Genomic DNA, 21,197 nt, shown 5'->3' on the forward strand with positions numbered 1-21,197 from the left:
CAAATAAAAGCAGAACCCCAGGCTCACAGGCTCGCGCCCCAACCTCCCCCCGCCCAAACCCTACGACCTCACTGTGTGGGCCCAGGTGAGTCATGTAATATCTAAGTCCTGTAAGTAATAGCCTTTTTTAAAAAGTTTCCTCATGGTTTTTGCTGAAGCATGTTTTGCAATCACAATAAAAAACCCCGGGGGCGGGGGGATTGACATCAGATGAATGGCAGTGCAAGAGTGCAAATTTTCTCTCCCATGGAAATTTCAACAAGTTATCTTTAATTCAACAAAGAAAGCACAGCATAAACAGGGATAATTTGTGACACAAAAACACAAAGGAGACGAGGGAAAGGTCTCAACTGGCTAAGAAAGTTGAAGATCAGCTGCACTCAAAAGAGAAAAAGCTACAGTAATATGCAACTTCATTCTTTATAAACCTAATGGTAACCACATACAAAAATACCAAACCAGCCCTTGGCGTTTTGGCTCAGTGTATAGAGCGTTGGCCTGCAGAGTGAAGGGTCCCAGGTTCAATCCCGGTTAAGGGCATGTACCTTGGTTGCAGGCACATCCCCAGTGGGAGGTGTGCATGAGGCAGCTCATCAATGTTTCTAACTCTCTATCCCTCTCCCTTTCTCTCTGTAAAAAATCAATAATATATATATACATTTTTTAAATCCCCAAACCAGGACATACACTGAATGACCAGATTATTATGATTTCTGAACCCATAATAATCTGGCCACTCAGTGTATATCCTATACTAGAAGCCCAATGCACGAAGATTCATGCTAGAATGGGCTTTCCTTTCCCTGGCTGCCGGCACCGCCTTTCCACTCTGGCCCAGGCCCTTTCCACTCTGGGAGCCGCCTCTTTCCGCTCCGTCCCTTCCTTTCCATGTTGCCAGAGGCCATGAGAGACCAGGAGTCGGGTAGAATGTCTGCATCATTGCCATGGGGACAACGCAAGTGTCCCGCTCCCGTCACTCAGCTGCTGAGTATGCAAATTAACTGCCATCTTTGTTGGGTTAATTTGCATAACACTCCTGATTGGCTGGTGGCGTAGCAGAGGTACAGTCAATTTAAGTGTTTGTCTATTATTAGGTAAGATAATAAAAGAAAGTTGCAAATTGTCCCCTCAACCAGGAGTTTAACCAGCAGGCAGGCCGGCCAACCACCCATGGCCCCTCCCCCTGGCCAGGCTGGCCAGACCCCACCCATGCACGAATTCATGCACCAGGCATTCAGAGAGCATAACAATCTGGCCACTCAGTATATTAAAAAAGAGGAAAGATGTATGGAATACCACCAAGCAAAAATAACATACAAAAACATAAAGGAAAAGGACCAATGGAGGCACAGAGCTACCAGAAAACAACAAATAAAAAGGCTATAGGAAATTCTCATATATCAATAATTACCCTAAATGTAAATGGTCTGAATTCACCAATAAAGAGGCACAGAATAGCAGAGTGGATCAAAAACAAAACCAACCATATGCTGCCTACAAGAGACACATCTAATCAGCAAAGACAAAGGTAGATTCAAAGTAAAAGGGTGGAAAATTATTTTCTAAGCAAACAACATCCACAAAAAAGCAGGTATAGACATATACATATCTGACAAAATAGATTTCAAGATAGCAAGAGACAAAGATGGACATCAAGAAACATAACATTGCCCAGCCAGCATGGCTCAGTGGTTGAGCTTACACCTACGAACCAGGAGGTCACTGCTCAATTCGGTTTAGGGCTCTATCCCCAGTGGGGGTGTGTGCAGGAGGCAGCCAATCAATGGTTCTCTCTCATCATTGATGTTTCTATCTCTCTCTCCCTCTCCCTTCCTCTCTGAAATCAATGAAGATGTATTTTTTTAAAAGAAAACAACACTTTTTAATATATATGCACCCAAACAGGGAGCATCAAAATATATAAAACAACTATTTTCAGAACTAAAGGGAGAAACAGATAAAAACACAATCATAGTTTGAAACCTTAATACTTAATTGATAGCTCAAACTGAAAATCAATAAAGAAACATTGGCCTTAAATAAAAACTAGACCAAATGGACATAATTGACATTTACAGAACACTTCATCCCAGAACATCAGATTATACATTCTTCTCCAGCACACATGGAAAATTCTCAAGGATAGACCATATGTTGTGTCACAAAACTAGCATCAACAAATTCAAGACGACTGAAATTATACCAAGCATATTCTCTGACCACGATGCCTTGAAATTAGAAATCAACCCCACAAATACATGGAAATTAAACAGCATACTACTAAAAAATGACTGGGTCAAAGGAGAAATAAAAGATGAGATCAAAAGATAGAGAGAGACAAGTTTATATCATTACAGGCCTATCTCAAGAAACAAGAGCAATACCAAGTAAACAACCTAACATCGCATCTTAAAGTACTAGAAAAATAAAAACAAAAGCAACCCAAAGTCAGCAGAAAAAAGGAATTAATAAAAATTAGAGCAGAATTAAATGAAATAAAGAACAAAAAGATATACAAAAAAGTAATAAAACAAAGAGCTGGTTCTTTGAAAAGATTAATAAAATTGACAGACCCCTGGCTATACTCACTAAGGAAAAAAGGAGAAAGGCCCATATAAACAAAATCAGAAATGAGAGAGGATAAGTCACCACAGACATCACAGATATACAAAGGACCATACTAGAATATTATGAAAGTCTATACGCCACCAAATTCAATAACCTGGAAGAAATGGATAAGTTCCTAGAAATATATAACCTTCCTAGACTAAAGCATGAAGAATTAAAAAAAATCTAAATAGACTGATCAGCAGTGAGGAAATTGAAACAACCATCAAAAACCTTCCAAAAGCCCTAGCCAATTTGGCTCAGTGGACAGAGTGTAGGCCTGCAGACTGAAGGTTCCTGGGTTCGATTCCTGTCAAGGGCACATACCTTAGTTGCAGGCTCCTATCTAGCAGGCCCAAGCCCTGATCATAGCTCATGCAGGAGGCAACCAATCGAAGTGTTTCTCTCACGTTGATATGTCTATCTTTCCCTCTCTCTTCCACTCTCTCTAAAAATCAATGGAAAAAAGAAGACTTGTAATACAATAAAAAAACACACCTATCCTTCTCAAACTCATTTATGCACTCTATGTGTCATCTGCATTTGGAATTATTTTAGTTTGGGGCTATTACAGGCAGTGCTGCTATGATCCACTTTGAACTTTTCTTCTGGTGCATCTGTGCATGCATTTCTCTTGGGTATACTCTCAGCAGTGGCTGGGTCAGAAGTATGCATACTCTCAGTAGAGACTCCCAACTAGTTCTCCAAATTGGTTTTACCAATTTACTTCCCTAGAAGTGTCTGAGAGTTCCAGTTACCCTGTATTTTATTAACACTTGTTTGTTTTTTTTAGTTTTTCTAATTTCAGTTATTCTCATGGTTGATGGGAGTGAATTTTAAAACACACTCACACATAAGTAGTATATACCCTGTGGATATATCCTGTGGGTATATCCTGTGGTTATATACATAGTAAAGTTATAAAAACATGAATCGAGAGGATATAAACCAACCTTGGATTCTGCTTACCTCAAGGCCTAGAGGAGAATCTGAGGATGGAAGGATAAAATGGAAGGCTTCAGCTATACCTTCAACATTCGTTTTTAAACTTGGGAAACAAATATGGGCAAGCAAATGTTTTTAGAACTGGGTGGAGAGTACATATGTGTCTTTTCTTTTTCTCCAAATTATTTATGTTTGATACATAGAGTATTAATATGTTTCAGCTAAGGAAAAAGTTCTTAAGGGAAAAAGTATACCCTCCACAGGGAAGCAAAGAAAATTATAATGCATCTGATTATAAACAATATTCAAAACATGACTCACAGACCAGACATCCCACTTCTGGGTATAATCTCAATAGAAACTGTACTACAAAATAAATAATTATGTGGGTCTGATAAAGGATTCAAAGCAAATGTCAAAGTTGAGTATCACCATTGATAATTTTTCTGCATGGGGGCTAATTCACTATGCGGGGGTGGCTACCTCGTGAGCATCCATGTAGAAATAAGAAATTTTAGATATATACCTAATTTAGGAGAGATTCCTATTCTACAGAGAGATGGTTATCACACACCTGCTGCGTAGGACTGACACCATGATGACATAGTGAGACAACAAGATCAGGAGAAAGAACCAGATGGGTTTTAATTCTGCCCCGGCCACCCCCAGAGTCCTCCGTGGCTTCCCTGACGTCAGGGTGGTAGGAGAGACCAGGGTTCCTCAACCTCAGCACTGCTGACGTTGGGCTGACTAATTCTTTGCTTCATAGGTCCTTTCATTTCACATTGCAACACTGACTTTCCTTTTTTTATAAAGGAGGAAACTGGGGCTCATAAGGCAGGTAATTGACCCAAAGAAAGAGAGCTCATCCCTGTCCACGAGGGCAGAGCCCTCACTTGCAGCCCATGCTCTTTCCAGCACAGCCCTGAGCAGAGCCTGGCACCTGCCCTTCAGGAGCACATGGCATGTGAAATTGAGGAAGGAGAGAGCCTGGCTGTGGGACTTAGGGACCCGAGGACCGAGCCACTTGAGAGCCAGGGTCCTCATCAACTGAGGTTCACAAATTACCAGCAACTGTGCACAGCCCCCTCTGGCCTCGGGGACAGAGTAGAGGTCAGGGATGGGGAAGGGAAGCTGTTGCCCGGTTAGGATAGCTCATAGGAAAGCCTAGACCCACCCCACAGCCACCAGCTACCGTGGGGCCAGAGCCACCAATCCCAAAGGGTCTATGAAGGACGCAGGAGTCTTGCAAGAAGCCCTGAGCCCACTTCTAAGAGCACAGAGATCACTTCCATGTGACTTTTCCTGAGACCCCTGGGTGTCCAGGAGGAAGAAGAAATGGGGCAAGACCACATACATATGTTCAGTCATACAAACAAACTACCTGGGCCTCCCTCCTAAGATTAAGGGCCCCAGTGGGTGTGGAGGAAGTGGCCCTGGGGCAGTTTCCTTTCTCCCCCGCTGAGGCCACTCAACATGCCTCTGGTCCTGAAGGGGCTCTTCTGGGTTTGGAAAGAGAGGGACGGGGTCTTCCTTCTGTGGAAGGTATCTTCCTTCTGACAACAAGCCAAGCCCCGCTCTTTGCCTTGGATTCAAAGCTGGTATAGAGGACAGTAAGAAGAGGGGTGTGTATGTTTGTGTGTGTGTGTGTGTGTGTGTGTGTGTGTGTGTGTGTGTGTGCATTTTCTGATGCTTGCCATTCTCCCCACAACTCGATGGAAGAACCATCTTTATCCCTGTTTCCCAGTTGAAAAGTAGAAGTGCAAAGATTTAAGTAATTTGCCCAACAGCTAAGTGAGAGACCCAAGACTGGAACTCATGACTTGGTTTCACAGTTAGTGCTCTTGACTGCACCATCACCTTCTGCCCCAGAGCCTCTGTTTGCTCATCCATAAAATGGGTGTGATTGCAAAACATACCTCATAGGTTCATTGCAAGAGTTACGTGAAACAATGCAAAGTGAAGTTCCTGGCGTGAGACTGTCAGTTGCTGTCATTCCCAGACAGGATTAAATGTCATGGGTAACAAAAGGGAGGGACCATCTCCTTCCAGGCTTTTGGATAAAGGCCAGGAAGACAGCTGGGTGAGATTAGGCTCTGTTCCCCAATCTCACTTAGTCAGTCACGGGGAGCTGAGAGCCAGTCCTCCTCCTACCCAGTGTCCTGGGGAAATCACATTTGTGTGAGAAGCTGAGACATGCTAATCCATGACTTTTGTCATTTGTGCTAAAATATAATAAGATGAGCTGGTCTTACCTGGTTTAAGACCACAGCCCTGTATGTGCCGCCAGTTCCCCATCATCCCACGTCTCATTACAGTCCATCGAGGGTTTGGCTCATTCTTGCATCTTTCTTCACACCTGTGTTTTGATCAAAGACCTGGAAATGATAGCGGTGCACTCTTCGAAGTGCTTTTAAGCCTCTCTCTCTTCTCTCTCTCTCTCTCTCTCTCTCTCTCTCTCTCTCTCTCTCTCTCTTAATTCTCACAACAGGTGGGTATGATTATCCAGGCCTATTTTACAGATGAAAAGACTGAGGTTCAGAGGAGCTAAGCGACTTGCCCAAGAGAGAAGAAGAGAAAAGAGGAGCAGAGGGCTTGGCCAGCTCCTCCCTGGTACACTGAGTTCCTAAATAACCAGCCGTGGGCTGGGCAGGTTGCCTGCCACTGCCCCCGGGCAGGAACTCAGGCCAGCCTTGGTGGGAAGCAGGGAAAGCTTTCCTCCTGGAGTGGGGGGTGGAGGAGTGGGGAAGCTGGAACAGAGGACACAGGGCAAGGATGTGTGACTACTTCTCATGGGCCACACTGAGAAAGCTGACCTAAGGCTATTTGGATCCCTGGGCACAAGATGGTCCTCTCTCTATTGGGGTTATATGACCACCCGCCCCTCCTCCAGGCAGTCCTCCTGGGTGGCATAGTCTAGTGTAGCCACACTGGTATCCTTGCCCTGACACTGCTCCTTTCCTGTCCTGCTGCCTCAGGCTGAGCCAACCACAGCTTCTCAAGCTGCTCTCATGGTTTGGGCTTCTGAGTGGCCCACTCGAAGCTCTCTCTCTTCCCCCCACCCCTGCCCTCTTTGGTAAGGAGGATGTACAGCTTGCTATTTTCAAAGAAATCCTCTCTCCAATCCTCCAAACTCTATATTTCAATCCCTTATAACCTGAGGTAGGGGATGAGCTGAAGGTGGCAAAAGCATTTCCAGCCACCCTCTCCACAAGTCTTGCAAAAATGGCTTAGCACCTCAATTTGGAAAGAGGGGATGTTTTGCACTTATGGTTTTGTGCCCACCTGTGAGGCTTAAGAAAGAATCCCACTTGAGCTTCCTGTCCTAGCAGCTTAGGCAGCTGTAAGGTCTCTGGCCCTCCTGCCACAGTGTTCATCTTGGGCCCCAAGCTCTCCATGACTTCTTCCCAGCCAGTGTAACTCGATTTCTATGGTATCCCCCAGACATCCGACCCAAATGCACACGAAAAGGCGCAAGTTTATATACTGATCTCATTTAAAGAGTCTGGACCAGCAGTCAGACAGCATTGCTGTAGGCCTGTCTCTCTCACTAAAGGGCTGTGCAACCCTAAACAAGTCAGGTACCCTCTCTGGGCTTACATTTTGCAGCTCTAAAACAAAGAGTTTGAACTTGATGGTTCCTGAGGTCCTTCCAACTCTGGGATGCTGAGTGGTCTGGGGATTATGCAAGGCCAGAGCCAGGCCAGTTCAAGGGCAGAGATGACGCCAAAACCCTTCAGGCAGTGCCTGACATTTCCACTCCTGTCAGTGGGCTGCTTTGTTTCAGGTGACAAGGTTGTCACGGGATCTGTCTCCTGCCTTAGGGAACAAGTAGGCCCCCAGTTCAGGATAGAGACACAACAAAAGGGCAGGCCCCTGAGCCTGGGGGGCCTCGGGTGATGTCAACCTCAGCAGGTCCAGGAAGCGGCCTTATCCCAGCATCTAAAACAGGCAGCAAATGGAATGGTTTCCAGGGCCCCCTTCAGCAAAAGATAAAAATATCATGGGCTCAGGGATGTCCCGTCATAAATCAATCAGCTGGGACTATTTCTGTCCTTATCCCTTGCCGGGGTCCCTCCTATGACCTCCACCCATTCTGTCCTCACGTCTTGGTCTCCCAGCCACCTTAGCTCTGAAGTAGGAGGCCGCTCACCCTCTGCCTTGGGACGGAGGTGCAACAGCCTGGCCCGCCAGCGTGAGGATGCTGCCCCCGCCTCCAGGTGCACAGGGAGGCATTCAGGTGCCTCCACCAGCCTCTGTGAGCCTGCTCCGCATGAGTCCACTCTGACAGGCCGATCAAGTCCCATACACGCCAGGTTTCCTGGCCACATAGCAGTCCATGGGCTGGGGTGGTTTTCCAGGGGTAAACGTCCCTGAGGAAGCCCTCTGCCTGGCTGTGGGTAGGGCATCTCCTTCGTGTCATTACAGAGATGAAAGGCCCACCTCTTAAGGGCACTGGGAGGAATAAATGAGACTCCTTAAGCAAAGCACCAAACTCAGCACCTGGCAAGTTGCATACCCAGACAATAAGACTGGCCCCGCCTCCCCCATTGTCAGGAGCCCAGACTTTCAGGACTGACCCATGTCCTCAGAGAGGTCTTTTGTGGAGATTTTTGTCCATGTGAAACCCTATGTCAGCTTCAAATCCGGCTCTTAGAGAGACTTTTGAAGGCATTTGGTCTATTGTGAGAGCCAAAGTCAGTTCCCTAGTAACTAACCTTACATGCAATGCTGTGGGGCCTGCACACTACATTCTCATATCCTGTCCTCCATCGCCCTCTGCAGGTTCCTGTGTGATACTGCAGGCACTGTTCCCTGCAACCTGTGACCAAGGATCCTCACTTTGGAGACAGACTTGAGGCAGTTTTCTGACCAACACAGCAGGGCAAGGCCAGGTGTCTCAGGAAGACAGCACCTCGAGTCACAAAACACTTGCTTGTTTGGTTTTCACGGCCCCTCTGCCTCGCCTCTGTTCCTAAGCTCTGAACGGAATTCACAGTCATTGTTCAGCCCTTTCAGCCATGCTAATAGCAGCTGACACATCTCAGCCTGGGGTATGCCTCCGAGAAATCATTTGAAACAGACAAATTCTGGTTCAATTTCTAAAGTTCTTGAGTTTGAATCACACTGTCTAAAATACTCTGAGGAAGGGAACTTTGTAGGAAAATTGTGTGTGTGTGTGTGTGTGTGTGTGTGTGTCAGTGTGAGAGCATTCTCCAGAAACGAAGGCTGGTTAAGATATGGCAGACACTAGCCATTGGTGCGGTTATGGCTGTTACTAAGCATTTCCCATATGCCAGTCAGGTAACAGTTTCGTTTATTAGTGACATCAAGCTCCAACCTCAACTGTGTGGTGTCCACTATCCTTCCATGGCCATAAACTTGAACACTGTCTGGCAGAAGGTGGGCATTTTATACAATGAAGGCACAAGACAAGGTCACATCGTCCACCTAGAGCCACGGAGTGATGAAATCACCAGCTAGAGAAACCACAGGGATGGCTGCCTTTCTCTTGTTCTCTTTACCAGCCTTAGGTAGAGTCTTAGTAGAGTTCATTACACCCATAGAAAGGGAGCCAAGTCGTTGGCACCTGAAGGTTCCTTATATAAGTGGAGTTTTCAGGTCACATATTTATAGACTTTTAGAGCTGGAGAAGACCTTAGAGATTATTCCAGTCCAATCCTTTCATTGCAATAAATGAAGTACAGAAAATGGAAGTGACATTCCAAGGTCACACTGACAGAGACACAGCTGGGATGAGAACCCCAGCTCCTTGACTGCTTTTCTTCTGGCTGATCTTGATTTTTGGTATCATTTCTAGCTGGAAAGTACTCTGGCTTCAAGGGAAGATTTTTAAAACTGATTTTTTTTTTATAAATACACAAAGGGGAAGAGAAGAAACCCACCACATAGTAGGCACTCAATAACTGGGTTTGTAGGTTTGGGTGTTATGGAATAATCTTACTTTATGCAACTTAACAAAATTAGACCCAATTAACCTTGAATTTGTTTCATTCTTTATTCTCTCCAATGACTCAAAGGTGGTTAGAGGCTTGAATCTCATCCCATTGTCCCATTAAGATGTTTTGTGTGTGGATCTGAGGTGATAATATGATGTTCACGGGTTCGAAGGAAAGGCTGCCTGAGGAAGGCACGTGGATTTAAAGTAGCTTTCGTTCAAGCTTCTGGAGGTTTGTGGGATTCCAGAAGGACAGACACTGTCAGCACGTGAGGTTACACCGTCTGTCTAGTGAGTTGGGACATAGCACAAACACTTCCTGAATCTATTTAATCACATACATGATTAAGACAGACCTGAAGAGATCCTTCATTGCCTATTAGCCACTTGGGCCTTGGGCCTAATAGGTCTGAATTTGCTTATCATTATGTTTACAAATCACATTTTTTATCAGAATTTTCCAATGCATTTAGTGTTCTTCCAAACACCTGCAGGTTCCTTGTCATCCTGCGGCTTTCATAGATTCGTGTTCTTCAGGGCATGTTCCATGCTTCATGCGAGAAGAGTTCCCTGAGGGCTTTCTCTTCAGACCCTCCGAGACCAGGGTTTACAGTTTCCTGGTACATCAGTGACACACTGGAAAGGAACAACAGAGAACTCACTGCCAGGGTCTTCCCATAGCGCATGCCCCCTCCCACCCTCTGTACATGCCACCTCCCACCACTGCCAGCCACCATTCTAAGCCCAAACACCACTCTGCAGTCCCAGCTGTTGGAGATGCCCCCTGGCAGGACCCCTTAATTTCCTAGTCATTCCCTTCTTTCTACTGAGCACTTTTCATGTGGCAGGCACTCTAGGAGGCTCTGGAGGTACAGGATGACCAAATCCAGAAGTAGTCCTTCTAGGACACAGTTTTTCAAAAGCATAGAACCAGCTGCTTGGTCAAGTCCCCTGCAGGGACTTGAAATCACTGGTGTGTTGTAACATAGCAAAGGAGCTCATTAAGTCACTGAGTTGTGCATCAGATTGCTTGCAAGGAGCTAACTTTGCAACCTGTGCGGTTTACAGGGAGCCAAGCAGCACTTGCCCTCTCAGGGAATGGGGTTTGGGGACCTGTCAGCACTGGGGCCATGGTGGAAGGCACTGGGCTGTGGGAAGGTTGCTGCATAGCTGTGGGCATCCTCCCTGCCTGGTAGTTCCCGCCCCACAACTAACGCTATTGGCAGACCTGAAGGATGACCAGACTAGAGCAGCATCCACCTCCCTTCCTCTCAGTGCTGAGGTCTGGGATGGCAGATGTGCCTGCCCGAGGGGCTCTCCTGTCCCCTCCCCATCCCTGGGACACTTTGGGTCCATAAGTACCTACTTCACCTCTCAACCCAAAGGGCCTATCAAATTTCCCACCAAATAACCCAGGAATACAACTTGGGGATTGGGAAGAACCTGGTTCTGCTACCTCAACAGAGGCTGCCATTGCAAACTCAGAGCCCAGGTTGCTTCGGAGGGTCTAACAGTAGAAGACACTGTCCTAGCCTGGCCTCCTGTTGCCAGGCATTGTCCACTATGAGTGCCACATAGGGCCGTCCCCAAATGATCCCAACGTCCATGGAATTCCTGTTCTATTCTGCTACAAACATCTCCAAGCTGGTAACCCACATAATGAGATCACGTGGCTTCTTGAAAGGTTGAAAAGTCTTCAAGGGCACCCGTGGGTCCCCAGGATCTGCATGGCACATGGTAATCACAGAACAACTGTGGGTCGTCTGATTATTTAACTTGTTCTTCTTTTTCTCTCCATCTCCTTTGTACCTCACACAGTGTTTCTAACAAAGAAGGGTTTCAAAACACATGCTAGTGGTGGACACTAACAATTAGGCTCTTCTGGAGCTTTATCCATCACCCTCACCTTCATGGAAAATAATGAAATCCGTGGGTGTATAGACTGCCCTCCTTCCTCTAAGGAGGCCCAGCTACAAGCTGCAGCTTTAAGGGGAGTTATTGTTCTTTTCCTGTAAGAACTGCCTCAACCTGAGAGTGGAGGGTGGCCTTAGCCGGTGTGTGGTTGTGTGGTTGAAAGAGAGCCTAATACCTCTGTCCCCCTGCAGAACTCGCCCCTGCAGTTCACGGGCCTGTGCCCTGGCCTCCCCCAGACGGAGTGGGTGCTCCAGAGCCATCATACCAGGGTGGTGAACTTGTCCACGCAGGCATTGCGGATCTTCTCCGGGGTGGCAGGGCTGTCTAGCCGGAAGAGCTCCTTCATATTATTGTCTGCATGCTGAGCTCGGGCTGCACGGATGGCATCCTTGATGGCAAAGAAGATGGAGGCGGCCAGGAAGAGAGGCGGCTCCCCGACAGCCTGGGGGGACAGTGTGGGGGACAGGAACTCAGGCCGAGAAGCCCAGCCTCCACAGCAGGAGGGACAGTGGTGCTGGAATGCCAGCCGCCAGCTCTGACAGGCCTCAATCCATCAGGGGCCCGGAGCACTCACTCTAGTAAATGGCTGGACCTGGTCGGCATATTTCTTTGAATTCTGACTGTGTGATTGCTTGATGACACCATGCAAATATAATGTACCATGAAATGTAATATTCAATAGTTACAGTTTATAAACAAACAAAACCTGGCATGAATTTTAACCCTTTCCTCGCAGTGATGAGCCTAGGGAAATAATCTACCTGCAACTCCGACCCTACCATGTACCGGAATCATAATTATACGCACAGCATCTACAGGAATATAGGCACCATGACAAACATGAATTAAAACGCTTTCTAGCAGAGGTGGTTTTGTCCCCCAAAGCGCAGATCAGAGATTGTGTATCAGAATCACTAGGGACACTTGTTAAAAATGCATGTTTCAGGGCCCGAGCCCAGATCTACAGAATCAAAATTTCTACGGGTGGGCCACCCAGAACTGCTTTTTAAAAATATTTTTTAATTGATTTCAGAGAGGAAGGGACAGGGAAAGAGAAATAGAAATATGAATGATGAGACTCAGTGATCATCTGCCTCCTGCACACCCCACACTGGGGATCAAGCCCATAACCTGGGCATGTGCCCTGACCAGGAATCGAACTGTGACCTCCTGGTTCATAGGTCAATGCTCATCCACTGAGCCACACCAGCTGGGCCAGAACTGCACTTTTATCATGAGCCAGTGGCAGGGGTTGCAAAGTGTCCCGGATGCTCCCATGGTGACATAACCCATGAGATGAGCAAATGGGTGGGTTTCACTGCTTTCAAATGATCCACTGTCTTCCTTAGACCTAGGACTAGATCAATCAGCTTGATTGATTTTCAACCATTTTTCCATATATATTGGGGACAGGGAAGAAACAGAGGATGGTTATCATCCTTCAGGCATGCTGATCCAGTCTTAAGGTCAGGGGGCAGCCCCTGAAGGAGGTGATGGGGTGCACAGAGGGACTGCCCCGTCTTCAGTGAATGTGCTGGTTCTCATAGGAGACAGGGGTACTGTATCTGTGAGATCGTGTCTAGGACCAAACCTCAAGGATGGACACCTGAGACGAGAGTGTAGGTCAGGGTTTGGCCTATAGGATTGGGTTAAGGAACTCCTCGCTGTACCCAAAGCAGCTGGCTTCTACCCCACAGAGGAGCTGTCATGGTCAATCAAGTTCCCTGGTTCTCAGGCAGGACTGCCCGCCCCTCCACCACCCTTGCCAAAGCCAATATCAAGCCCTCTTCTCAGACGAGCCCCCTGCAGACCCACATGGTCGGAGAGATGGGGGGCAGCCTGTCACCACCCGGGGCCTCCCACAGTGCAGACAGGAAGGCAGCCCAGGCCCAGGGCGCCATTACCTTGGATGCGTAGATGGCCTTCTTGTTGGGAGAGTCACGGAGCAGGGACACCCTGAACTCCGTGGGGATGCTGCCAAACGCCGGGATCTTGTAGGTGCTGGGGCCGCGGGTGAGCAGGTTCCCCTCGGGGGAGTAGTGCAGCTCCTCCAGTGTGAAGAGGCCCAGACCCTGGACAAATGCGCCTTCCACCTGCAGGGCAGACGGACACCGTGGACACACTGCCTCCCACTCCCCAGGCACAGGTCCTGCTTCCACCACGGGCATCAGGCCACCCGGAGTGGGGCCTGGAATGAAGCTGGCAAGCCCTGCACTGCTTACCTGGCCCCCGACCACCCGGGACAACCTCTCCAGGCCTCCGCCAGGCACGGGCACTGAAGCTCAGTTTTAGAGCTCAGTGGCGATTCCGGAGGCCCATGCAATGGTAGCACAATCTCCCACTAAAACCTGCCGCAGGGCAGTGCAAATGTCCCTCCTTGTCGCCACTGGGGAAATGGTCTCTCCGCACTGAGGCAACAGCTCACAGGCTAATGGGTGCCGAGTGTCCCTCGGGGCCCACGCTCCTCTGTGTGCTCAGTGGGACCTGCACTTCTGAGCAGCCCCAGGAGAGAGGAGGAGATTTTTGATAGTAGATTGCAGGCTTTTTGAACTCCCAGCCCTGCCTGCCCTCTGGGAAAAGGAGTGCCTCTGCTCTAGCTTACAGGTCTGTTTGGGGCACCTGCCTCGCTCTACTGGCCCACAGAGCCTCACTCTCACCATCGGGTAGGTGGTGCCATGTAGCCAAACAAGAGTATTTGGGGGAGACCAGGTGCTAACCATCTTTGTGTCTGCGGTGCCCAGCTCAGCGCCTGCGCATAGCAGGGGCTCCCCCATGGTTGTTCACTGAATGAATGAACTGATTGACTAGTGATGAGGTTTCTGTATACTCAATAATTGTCCATTCTAGAGAGATATTCATTCACATTTTCTACCAGGTGCTCAGTATTTCCGGTCCTGATTCCTCCCTCAGTCTCCTCCTGTTCCACCTGCTCTGTCCAATACTCTCATGTTTTCCAAAAGTGCTTTTCTTTGGCCATCCCTTTACCTCTCTTGCTCGAACCCAGGCTTCAACACATTGCTGTCCTGGGTAGAAGAGAAAGGAGGAGGGGAAAGCTCGCTAACCTCAGACCTCACTGCCTGCACATCGATCCCAAACTCCAGCTCCATCTGTGCATGTGCGTGCGACTGTGTGTGCATGAGTGTGCGGGCATGTGTGTGTGCATGCATGTGCATACCCAGTGTTTTCCCCATTCATCTTGTTCTCTGAGGTGTGAGAGCCCTTTCTAGATCCATCCACTAATTTGCCTTCTGCCTCAAAAGGTGCGTGGGCTCTCACCCATCTAAGCATCACTCTGCAGAAGACACTCTTGGTAACATGTTCAGACCCACGTAAAAACGACATTGGACAAGATGCTGTGGCTGGTGGCCCTGGGAAGGGGATGGGGCTCATCAGTAGCCGAGTCCATCACCACCCAGGGTCCCTGTGAGCCTTACCTGCCCAATGTCGATGGCAGGGTTCAGACTGCAGCCAACATCCATGACGATGTCTGTGCGAAGGTTCTACGGTGGACAGGGAAGTAAAAGCAGCTTGAGAAGAAGGGGATGTGTGGAATGACAGGTGGGTCTCGGTGACCCTTAGACTATGAAGTGCCAACCCAGATGGTACTTCCACAAGCATAGTGCTCTGGGCACGCTCAGGCAGTCCCCAGTCTCCACTGCCACCGTGACTGCTGAAGTCTGAGTTCTTAGGAGCAGGGGAAGGAGTGGGAGTGACCAGGGTCTCAGTAATCCAAAATAACTGCACACACACCCACATGGGAGTGGGAGGGACAGGTTTGCCAGTTCCTGGGGCTTTGAACCTAAGTCTGGGTAGTTCAGCTAAAGAAGGAGTCAACACACTACGTTCCATGGGCTGAGTCCAGCTGGTCCCCTGTCTTTGTACAGCCTGTGAGCTACTACTGGTTTTACATCCTTAACTAACAGACAGAAATAAGAAGAGTATGTGGTGATGTGAACACTGCGTGAAATCCATACTCAGTGTACATCATAACGCTTTAGGGGCCCACAGCCACGCTCGCTTGTTTCCACAGGTCTTGGCTGTTTTGTGCTGCAAAGATAGAGTTCAGGCAGTGGCTCTGTGGCCCCGAAAACCTAAAGTTTTTACTCTCTGGTCCTTTAAAGAAAGTTTCCCAAGCCATGATATAAGGCATTATTTTCCCAACCACAGATTTTGTCTTTGGTATTATAATTGAGTTGTTTCTCTTCTCTTCCCCCCCTTAGTACTGAAGTTTTGCAAACATCTTACCTTATGGTCCCCTGTTAAGCAGTCAATTTCCACTTCTGAGCAAGCTACCCCGTAGGTGAAGTAGTGGAAGGGGTTCCCTGAGTTGGTCTCAAAGCTGTAGCCAAGATTGGGTGTTCTGAGGGAGAAAGGAGAAGATATTGCATGTGTATTAAAATGAATATGCCTCCCCCCGCCCCCCGCTCCCCATACACACACAAATGGCTTGTCCCACAAAATCTTAAGACCCAAAGGCTTTATTTTTTTCATTCAGCTGTTCTTCCCAGTAGCCCATGTGCTTTGGACATTTTAACCTGTGAATGAAACCCAGGAATTTCAGAGCACTGATCTGTTTTGCCAATGGCCCTCGGGTGAATCATTCCGTACAGCTGAGCAGTGTTTAGAGTCAGCGTGCTGGCCTCTATGTGGTGGAAACTGACAGAATTCTCCCAGCTCACGAAGGACGGGAAAGTCACACTCCAGAGGATCTATGAGCTAGAATTCAAGATCTCAGAACCGAAGGCTCCTGCGCTGACTCCTGGGCTGTTCCCATAGGCTCACCTGCTCTTCTTCCTCAAGGTGGAAGTTAATAAGATCAGTATCTCAGGCCAGCCTGGGTGCACCTTTAAGCAGCCTCTTGCCTGCATTACTCTTCATCTATTGGTCCCTTCTAAATTTCAGCAAATGATTTGAGGAAAGTGTTATTAATAAAAGCAGATGGCCTCTTACATTTTTTTCTTCTTCAATCCTATCTTATATAATTCTAATTTTGCATGAGTCCCATATACACGTGTGTGTACGTGTGTGTGTGTGTGTGTGTGTGTGTGTGTGTGTGTGTATTCTCACACCAGAGTTTATAGTAGTACCTATGGTATTCTGTACATCACACAGAAATCATGTGAGCTAACGTGATCAGAATCTGCATGAGAAGAACGCCAATGCGGGGCCCAGGGGAAACCACCAGTTTCTTTGACCTCTGGCTTCCCCACCTTCATCTGGGTGTTTCTGTATATAACCCGTTTGTCAACTCCAAGAATGGAATGTGAATTTGTGAGAAAACCTGCACTAGCTTATGTTTGTGTACGCCAGATGTTATATAACCCAGGGAGCACTGACAAAACATTACTTTGCCTACAAAATAAAAATACATATATACAAAAAAGACCTTTTGAACTAAACACTAAACTGTTTGCCAAATCCATTGATCAATGAAAGAAAAGGTCCTGGTTAAACTTCCCAGAGAAAGCTAAAACCTTGTGGCTGACATTCGATATGATCCTGTCTTTTTACAGCTTCCAAATCAGATGGGCCAGTCTCTAACTCTTCAGGCAGCTACTGAATTTTAAAGTTACAGAAGATACATGCTCTTTTCTAAATCTCACTTTAAGTTCTGTTGAATTCCACATCTTGTAACAAGACCATGTACTCTAAATCTTCCTCTCATTCTCTTTTTTTATGTTTTTATTGATTTTTTAGAGAGAGAGGGAGGGAGAGAAATAGAGAGATGGAAACATTGATGAGAAACATCAATTTTCTGCCTTCTGCACGCCCCCTACTGTGTATTTAGCCCACAACCTGGGCATGTATCCTGATCAGGAATCAAACTGGTGACTTCTTAGTTCATGGGTTGATGCTCAACCACTGAACCACACCGGCCAGGCTTCCTCTCATTCTTTTGAAGGAAAGTCTTCATAAAGAAATCCGATACATGATGAAAGAAAGAAAGAAAGAAAGAAAGAAAGAAAGAAAGAAAGAAAGAAAGAAAGAAAGAAAGAAGAAAAAAGAAAAGAAAGTTAAAGGAAGAGAAAAGAAAAGAAAAGAAAAGAAAAGAAAAGAAAAGAAAAGAAAAGAAAAGAAAAGAAAAGAAAAGAAAAGAAAAGAAAAGAAAAGAAAAGAAACCTAATGCATAGTACAAAGTAGCATGCGTAGGTAACTCAGAACATAGGACGCCCCTGGTTGTCACAGGGGAGTGCTAATGGAGGAGTGGTTGGTAACTGTCCCATTCTGTCATAAATGAGGTTACAGGTTCAGAGGGAATCACTGATTTCCCCAAGGGTAATAGTCCACTAAGACCAGAACTAGAATGGAGGTCTCTGATATGGAAGCTCATGCTTTTGCCTCCTGGGCACGTAGCTTGGTAATCCCACGTATTTTAGAGCATCTTTACGTTGAAATGAGTGGAAGTACACTGAAGAGATCAGAGTTTTGGTAGAACTGTTCTCTCCTGACCACAGACTGATAGAATTCAGGATTAGGAAGGACCTGAGAGTCCAGAATGACAGCACATTGTGAGATGGGTGAGATCACCACCATACATACTTGTAAAACCCAGTAGCAGACAAGCTCACTGCATCCTGGTAGGCAGCCGTGACCTGAGGAGAAGAAATGGCCATCAGGAAGGAATGAGCATGGTTTCCAGTAACCGTGACCCAGCACTAAGCTTTTGTATGCTCATCCTCCTCATCTGGAAGTTGATCAACCCTTGACTGGTGACTCTCACTTCCACACCTCACCTCACAGCCTCACTGCCACCCCCTGCATCAGGTCCTTGACATCAAAGCCTGTAGCACTACAATGGTCTCCAAACTGGTCTTCCCGCCTCAAGTTGCCTCCCCAACTGCTATGTAAGCCAGCCCAGCCAAGTGATCATCTTAGCGTACTGCACTGCCCATGTCACTCTCCTACTCTAGAGCTTTCGACGACTCCCTATTGCCTACAGAGCAAATACCTGATGTTAAGGACTCTAGTCTTCTCTGGGGTAGCACACATGCCATTGCCACTCCTCCAATTGCCTTGCCTCGGTCTTTACAACAGCAACTCTCTACATTGTTTATTTGATACCTATGTTCTTATGGGTACTTTCCTATTAATAAAGCTATCCATCTATCTATCCACCCACCCTTTCTCCTTAACTACATACATTTTCTAGGTTATCCCTAGTACTGGCATAGCACTAAGATTTAATTTATTGTTGATATAGTTTGCATCATGATTATTGTCAATAATCAAGCTCTTTACTATGTACCAGATGCTATTGAATAATTTGCACACATCATCTGACTTAATAATCAGTACAACCCTATAAAATCAGTATTATTATTATCTTCATTTTATAGATGAGAAAACAGAGGTTTAGAAAAGTTTCTTTAGGATCATGTATATGTATATGTAATCAAATATCCTATCTAATAATAGAGTAACATGTAAATTACCATCACTCCGCTACGCCCACGATTGGGCGGCGGGAGGCTGGGGGGCGGGACTCGGGGTGGCCTATCCGGCCATTGAGAGGCACGGATCTGCTGCCACTGAGGGGGGCTACCCTGCTGTTGAGAGGCGCAGGGGGCGGGACTCCCGCCCCCTGTGCCTCTCAACGGCCAGATCCGCGGCTGCTGAGGGGGCCTGCCGCGGACACCCAGCTGCGCCTCTCAACGGCAGGGTAGCCAGGTGTCCGTGGCAGCCCTCCTCAGCGGCCGTTGAGAGGCACAGGGGGTGGGAGTCCCGCCCCCTGCGCCTCTCAACAGCAGGGTAGCCCCCCTCAGCGGCCGCGGACCATCAAAAATGGGGGAGCTGGGTGCCTGTCTGCTCCAGCACCAGGCCTTTCAGAAGCCTCCGGCTCAGCGGAGGCTTCTGAAAGGCCTGGTGCCGGAGCAGACAGGCACCCAGCTCCACCGCGAAAAGCGAAAGTGTGTAGGGGACCCTACACGTGCATGATTCAATCATGCACTGGGCCTCTAGTATGCATATATAGTGGTAGTGGTAGTAATGGCTTATTTTCAATACAGTACAGCCACTGAAGAGATTTGGTGCCTGTCATTCCTGGTCATGTCTTTTTGATCATGGCCTTTTTTGAGGTTATCTGCTTATAAAGAACACTGGACTATACAGCTTATGGTTGAGGACAAACCTCAAGTCAACAGATTGTAAAGGCTGTTGTTGAAAACATTAACATCACCTTCCAAATCTACACTAAAACCTAAACTACCCAAATCAACCTACCTCTGTGAGGTATTTATGTGTGTGGTGTTATGAGTGTGGGAAGGGAAGGAGAGGTTATGGGAGGCTAAGATGAAAAACATCCATCAGCTGCCTCCTGAACACCCCCTACTGGGGATGACAGAAAGAGTTCATTTTTTGAACCTATTGTATTATCTGAGCTGGTTCATGTGCAGTCACATATTATGTTACTGCTGTGACCAGTTCTCCCATTCTGACACTGGGGGTGGTAAAGCAGGGCCACCATTAATAGTTCTGCCTCTTGGAGAAGCTGAAGTCTCCTATCTGAGAGCCTTCCTGCAGCTTCCCTCCCAGGGTTTCTCAAATGCAGTCCTGCCAACCAGAAACCAGAGAACCGGGTTCACTCTTATTAGGAGTGCTTGTTGTGTGACTCCCTAAACCACAGGAATGATATAACCCTTGTACAATGTCTTCCTCCCGCTCCTTCACAGATGGAATCTCAGTGGACCCGGACTCCAAAGCTGGGTAAGGGGAGAGGCTGGTAGGGGCAGACCTCTGAGAGAAGGAGTTTGAAGAAAACCCAGCTGATCAAGCCTGTGGACAAATGAGGTGTGGGACCAGGCCAAGGGAAGAATTCTCAGTGAGGTGTGTTCACTGAGCCTGTCTTCTCAGGCTCAGGGTAGCCAAACCCCCAATTCCCACAGAGCTGTCAAAATCCTGGATCAAATATTTTCCTCAGTGACTTCCCGCAATGAACACCACTGAGAAACGGGACCCAGCAAAGGTGAGCATCTACTTGTCCTGTGAAAGCATGCAGACTCCCTCAACTTCACCCTGCTGTGTGACTAGATCAACACCTCCTATTCCTGCTCTTCATTTCACTCTCATTTGCAAAAGCGACTTGGAGAAGCTCAGACTTACCCAGTCTTCCCAGGAGCCGCTGGGATTCTTTCTCTTGAAGGGTTCCAGCCTCTTCAGGATCGTCTGACAAGCTTCCTAAAGAACACATGCACCACGCACCAGACCCGTCAGCCCTGTGCATGCCCCAGCGCAGGGAAAGCCTGAGAGCCTCCACAGAGCCACCTCCCAGGGATGCTGTGCCCAGGGTGCCACTCAGCCTTGTCACCCTCTAAGACAGCATTCACCAACCGGTGGTCCATGCACCACTGGTGGTCCGTGAGGTCTGAAAGGTTGGCGACTGCTGGTTTAAGGAAACCTTTATAGCAGCAGTCACCAACCAGTGGTCCATGGTGGTCTGTGAGGTCCAAAAGGTTGGTGACCATTGGTCTAAGACATCTCCGAGGCTAGGGTGGAAGCCACTAGACCCTTCCCAAGGGACCACCACTGGCCTGTGCTTGGAGAGCACTGCTGAGCCAGTTCTCACACTGACAACAGGTAATATGCTTGAGGGCTCTCTAAAGAGGTACTTTCTCACATTTGTTTGATGATATCCTCCACCTGGGAGAAGAAGCAGGTAGGTCTGACCTGGCCAACCCCATTTCAATTTCAGCCCATTGTCCGGTGGTCACTTCTCACACCAATAGTATATCTTCCCAGAATCCCCTGTATTTCACCAACTCTCCTCCCCCTCCTC

The 21,197-nt window shown here is 47.5% G+C and overlaps 1 protein-coding gene across 2 annotated transcripts in view; it reads right to left on the reverse strand.

The window, feature by feature from the left end:
• Positions 1-8,877: 8,877 nt before the first annotated feature.
• Positions 8,878-21,197, reverse strand: part of LOC307111810 (xanthine dehydrogenase/oxidase) — a 60,670-nt gene continuing 48,350 nt past the window's right edge. For both annotated transcript variants that reach the window (XM_079791915.1, XM_079791914.1), the window contains exons 30-36: positions 20,525-20,599; positions 17,966-18,018; positions 15,671-15,785; positions 14,860-14,925; positions 13,330-13,518; positions 11,691-11,867; positions 8,878-10,147 (exon numbers count right to left, since the gene is read on the reverse strand). In XM_079791915.1, coding sequence (XP_079648041.1) covers positions 10,097-10,147; positions 11,691-11,867; positions 13,330-13,518; positions 14,860-14,925; positions 15,671-15,785; positions 17,966-18,018; positions 20,525-20,599 — 726 coding nt within the window. In that variant the 3' untranslated portion in view covers positions 8,878-10,096. The remainder of the gene's footprint in view (positions 10,148-11,690; positions 11,868-13,329; positions 13,519-14,859; positions 14,926-15,670; positions 15,786-17,965; positions 18,019-20,524; positions 20,600-21,197) is intronic.

Source organism: Cnephaeus nilssonii, assembly GCF_951640355.1.
Source record: "Cnephaeus nilssonii genome assembly, chromosome: 15".
NCBI lineage: Eukaryota > Metazoa > Chordata > Mammalia > Chiroptera > Vespertilionidae > Cnephaeus > Cnephaeus nilssonii.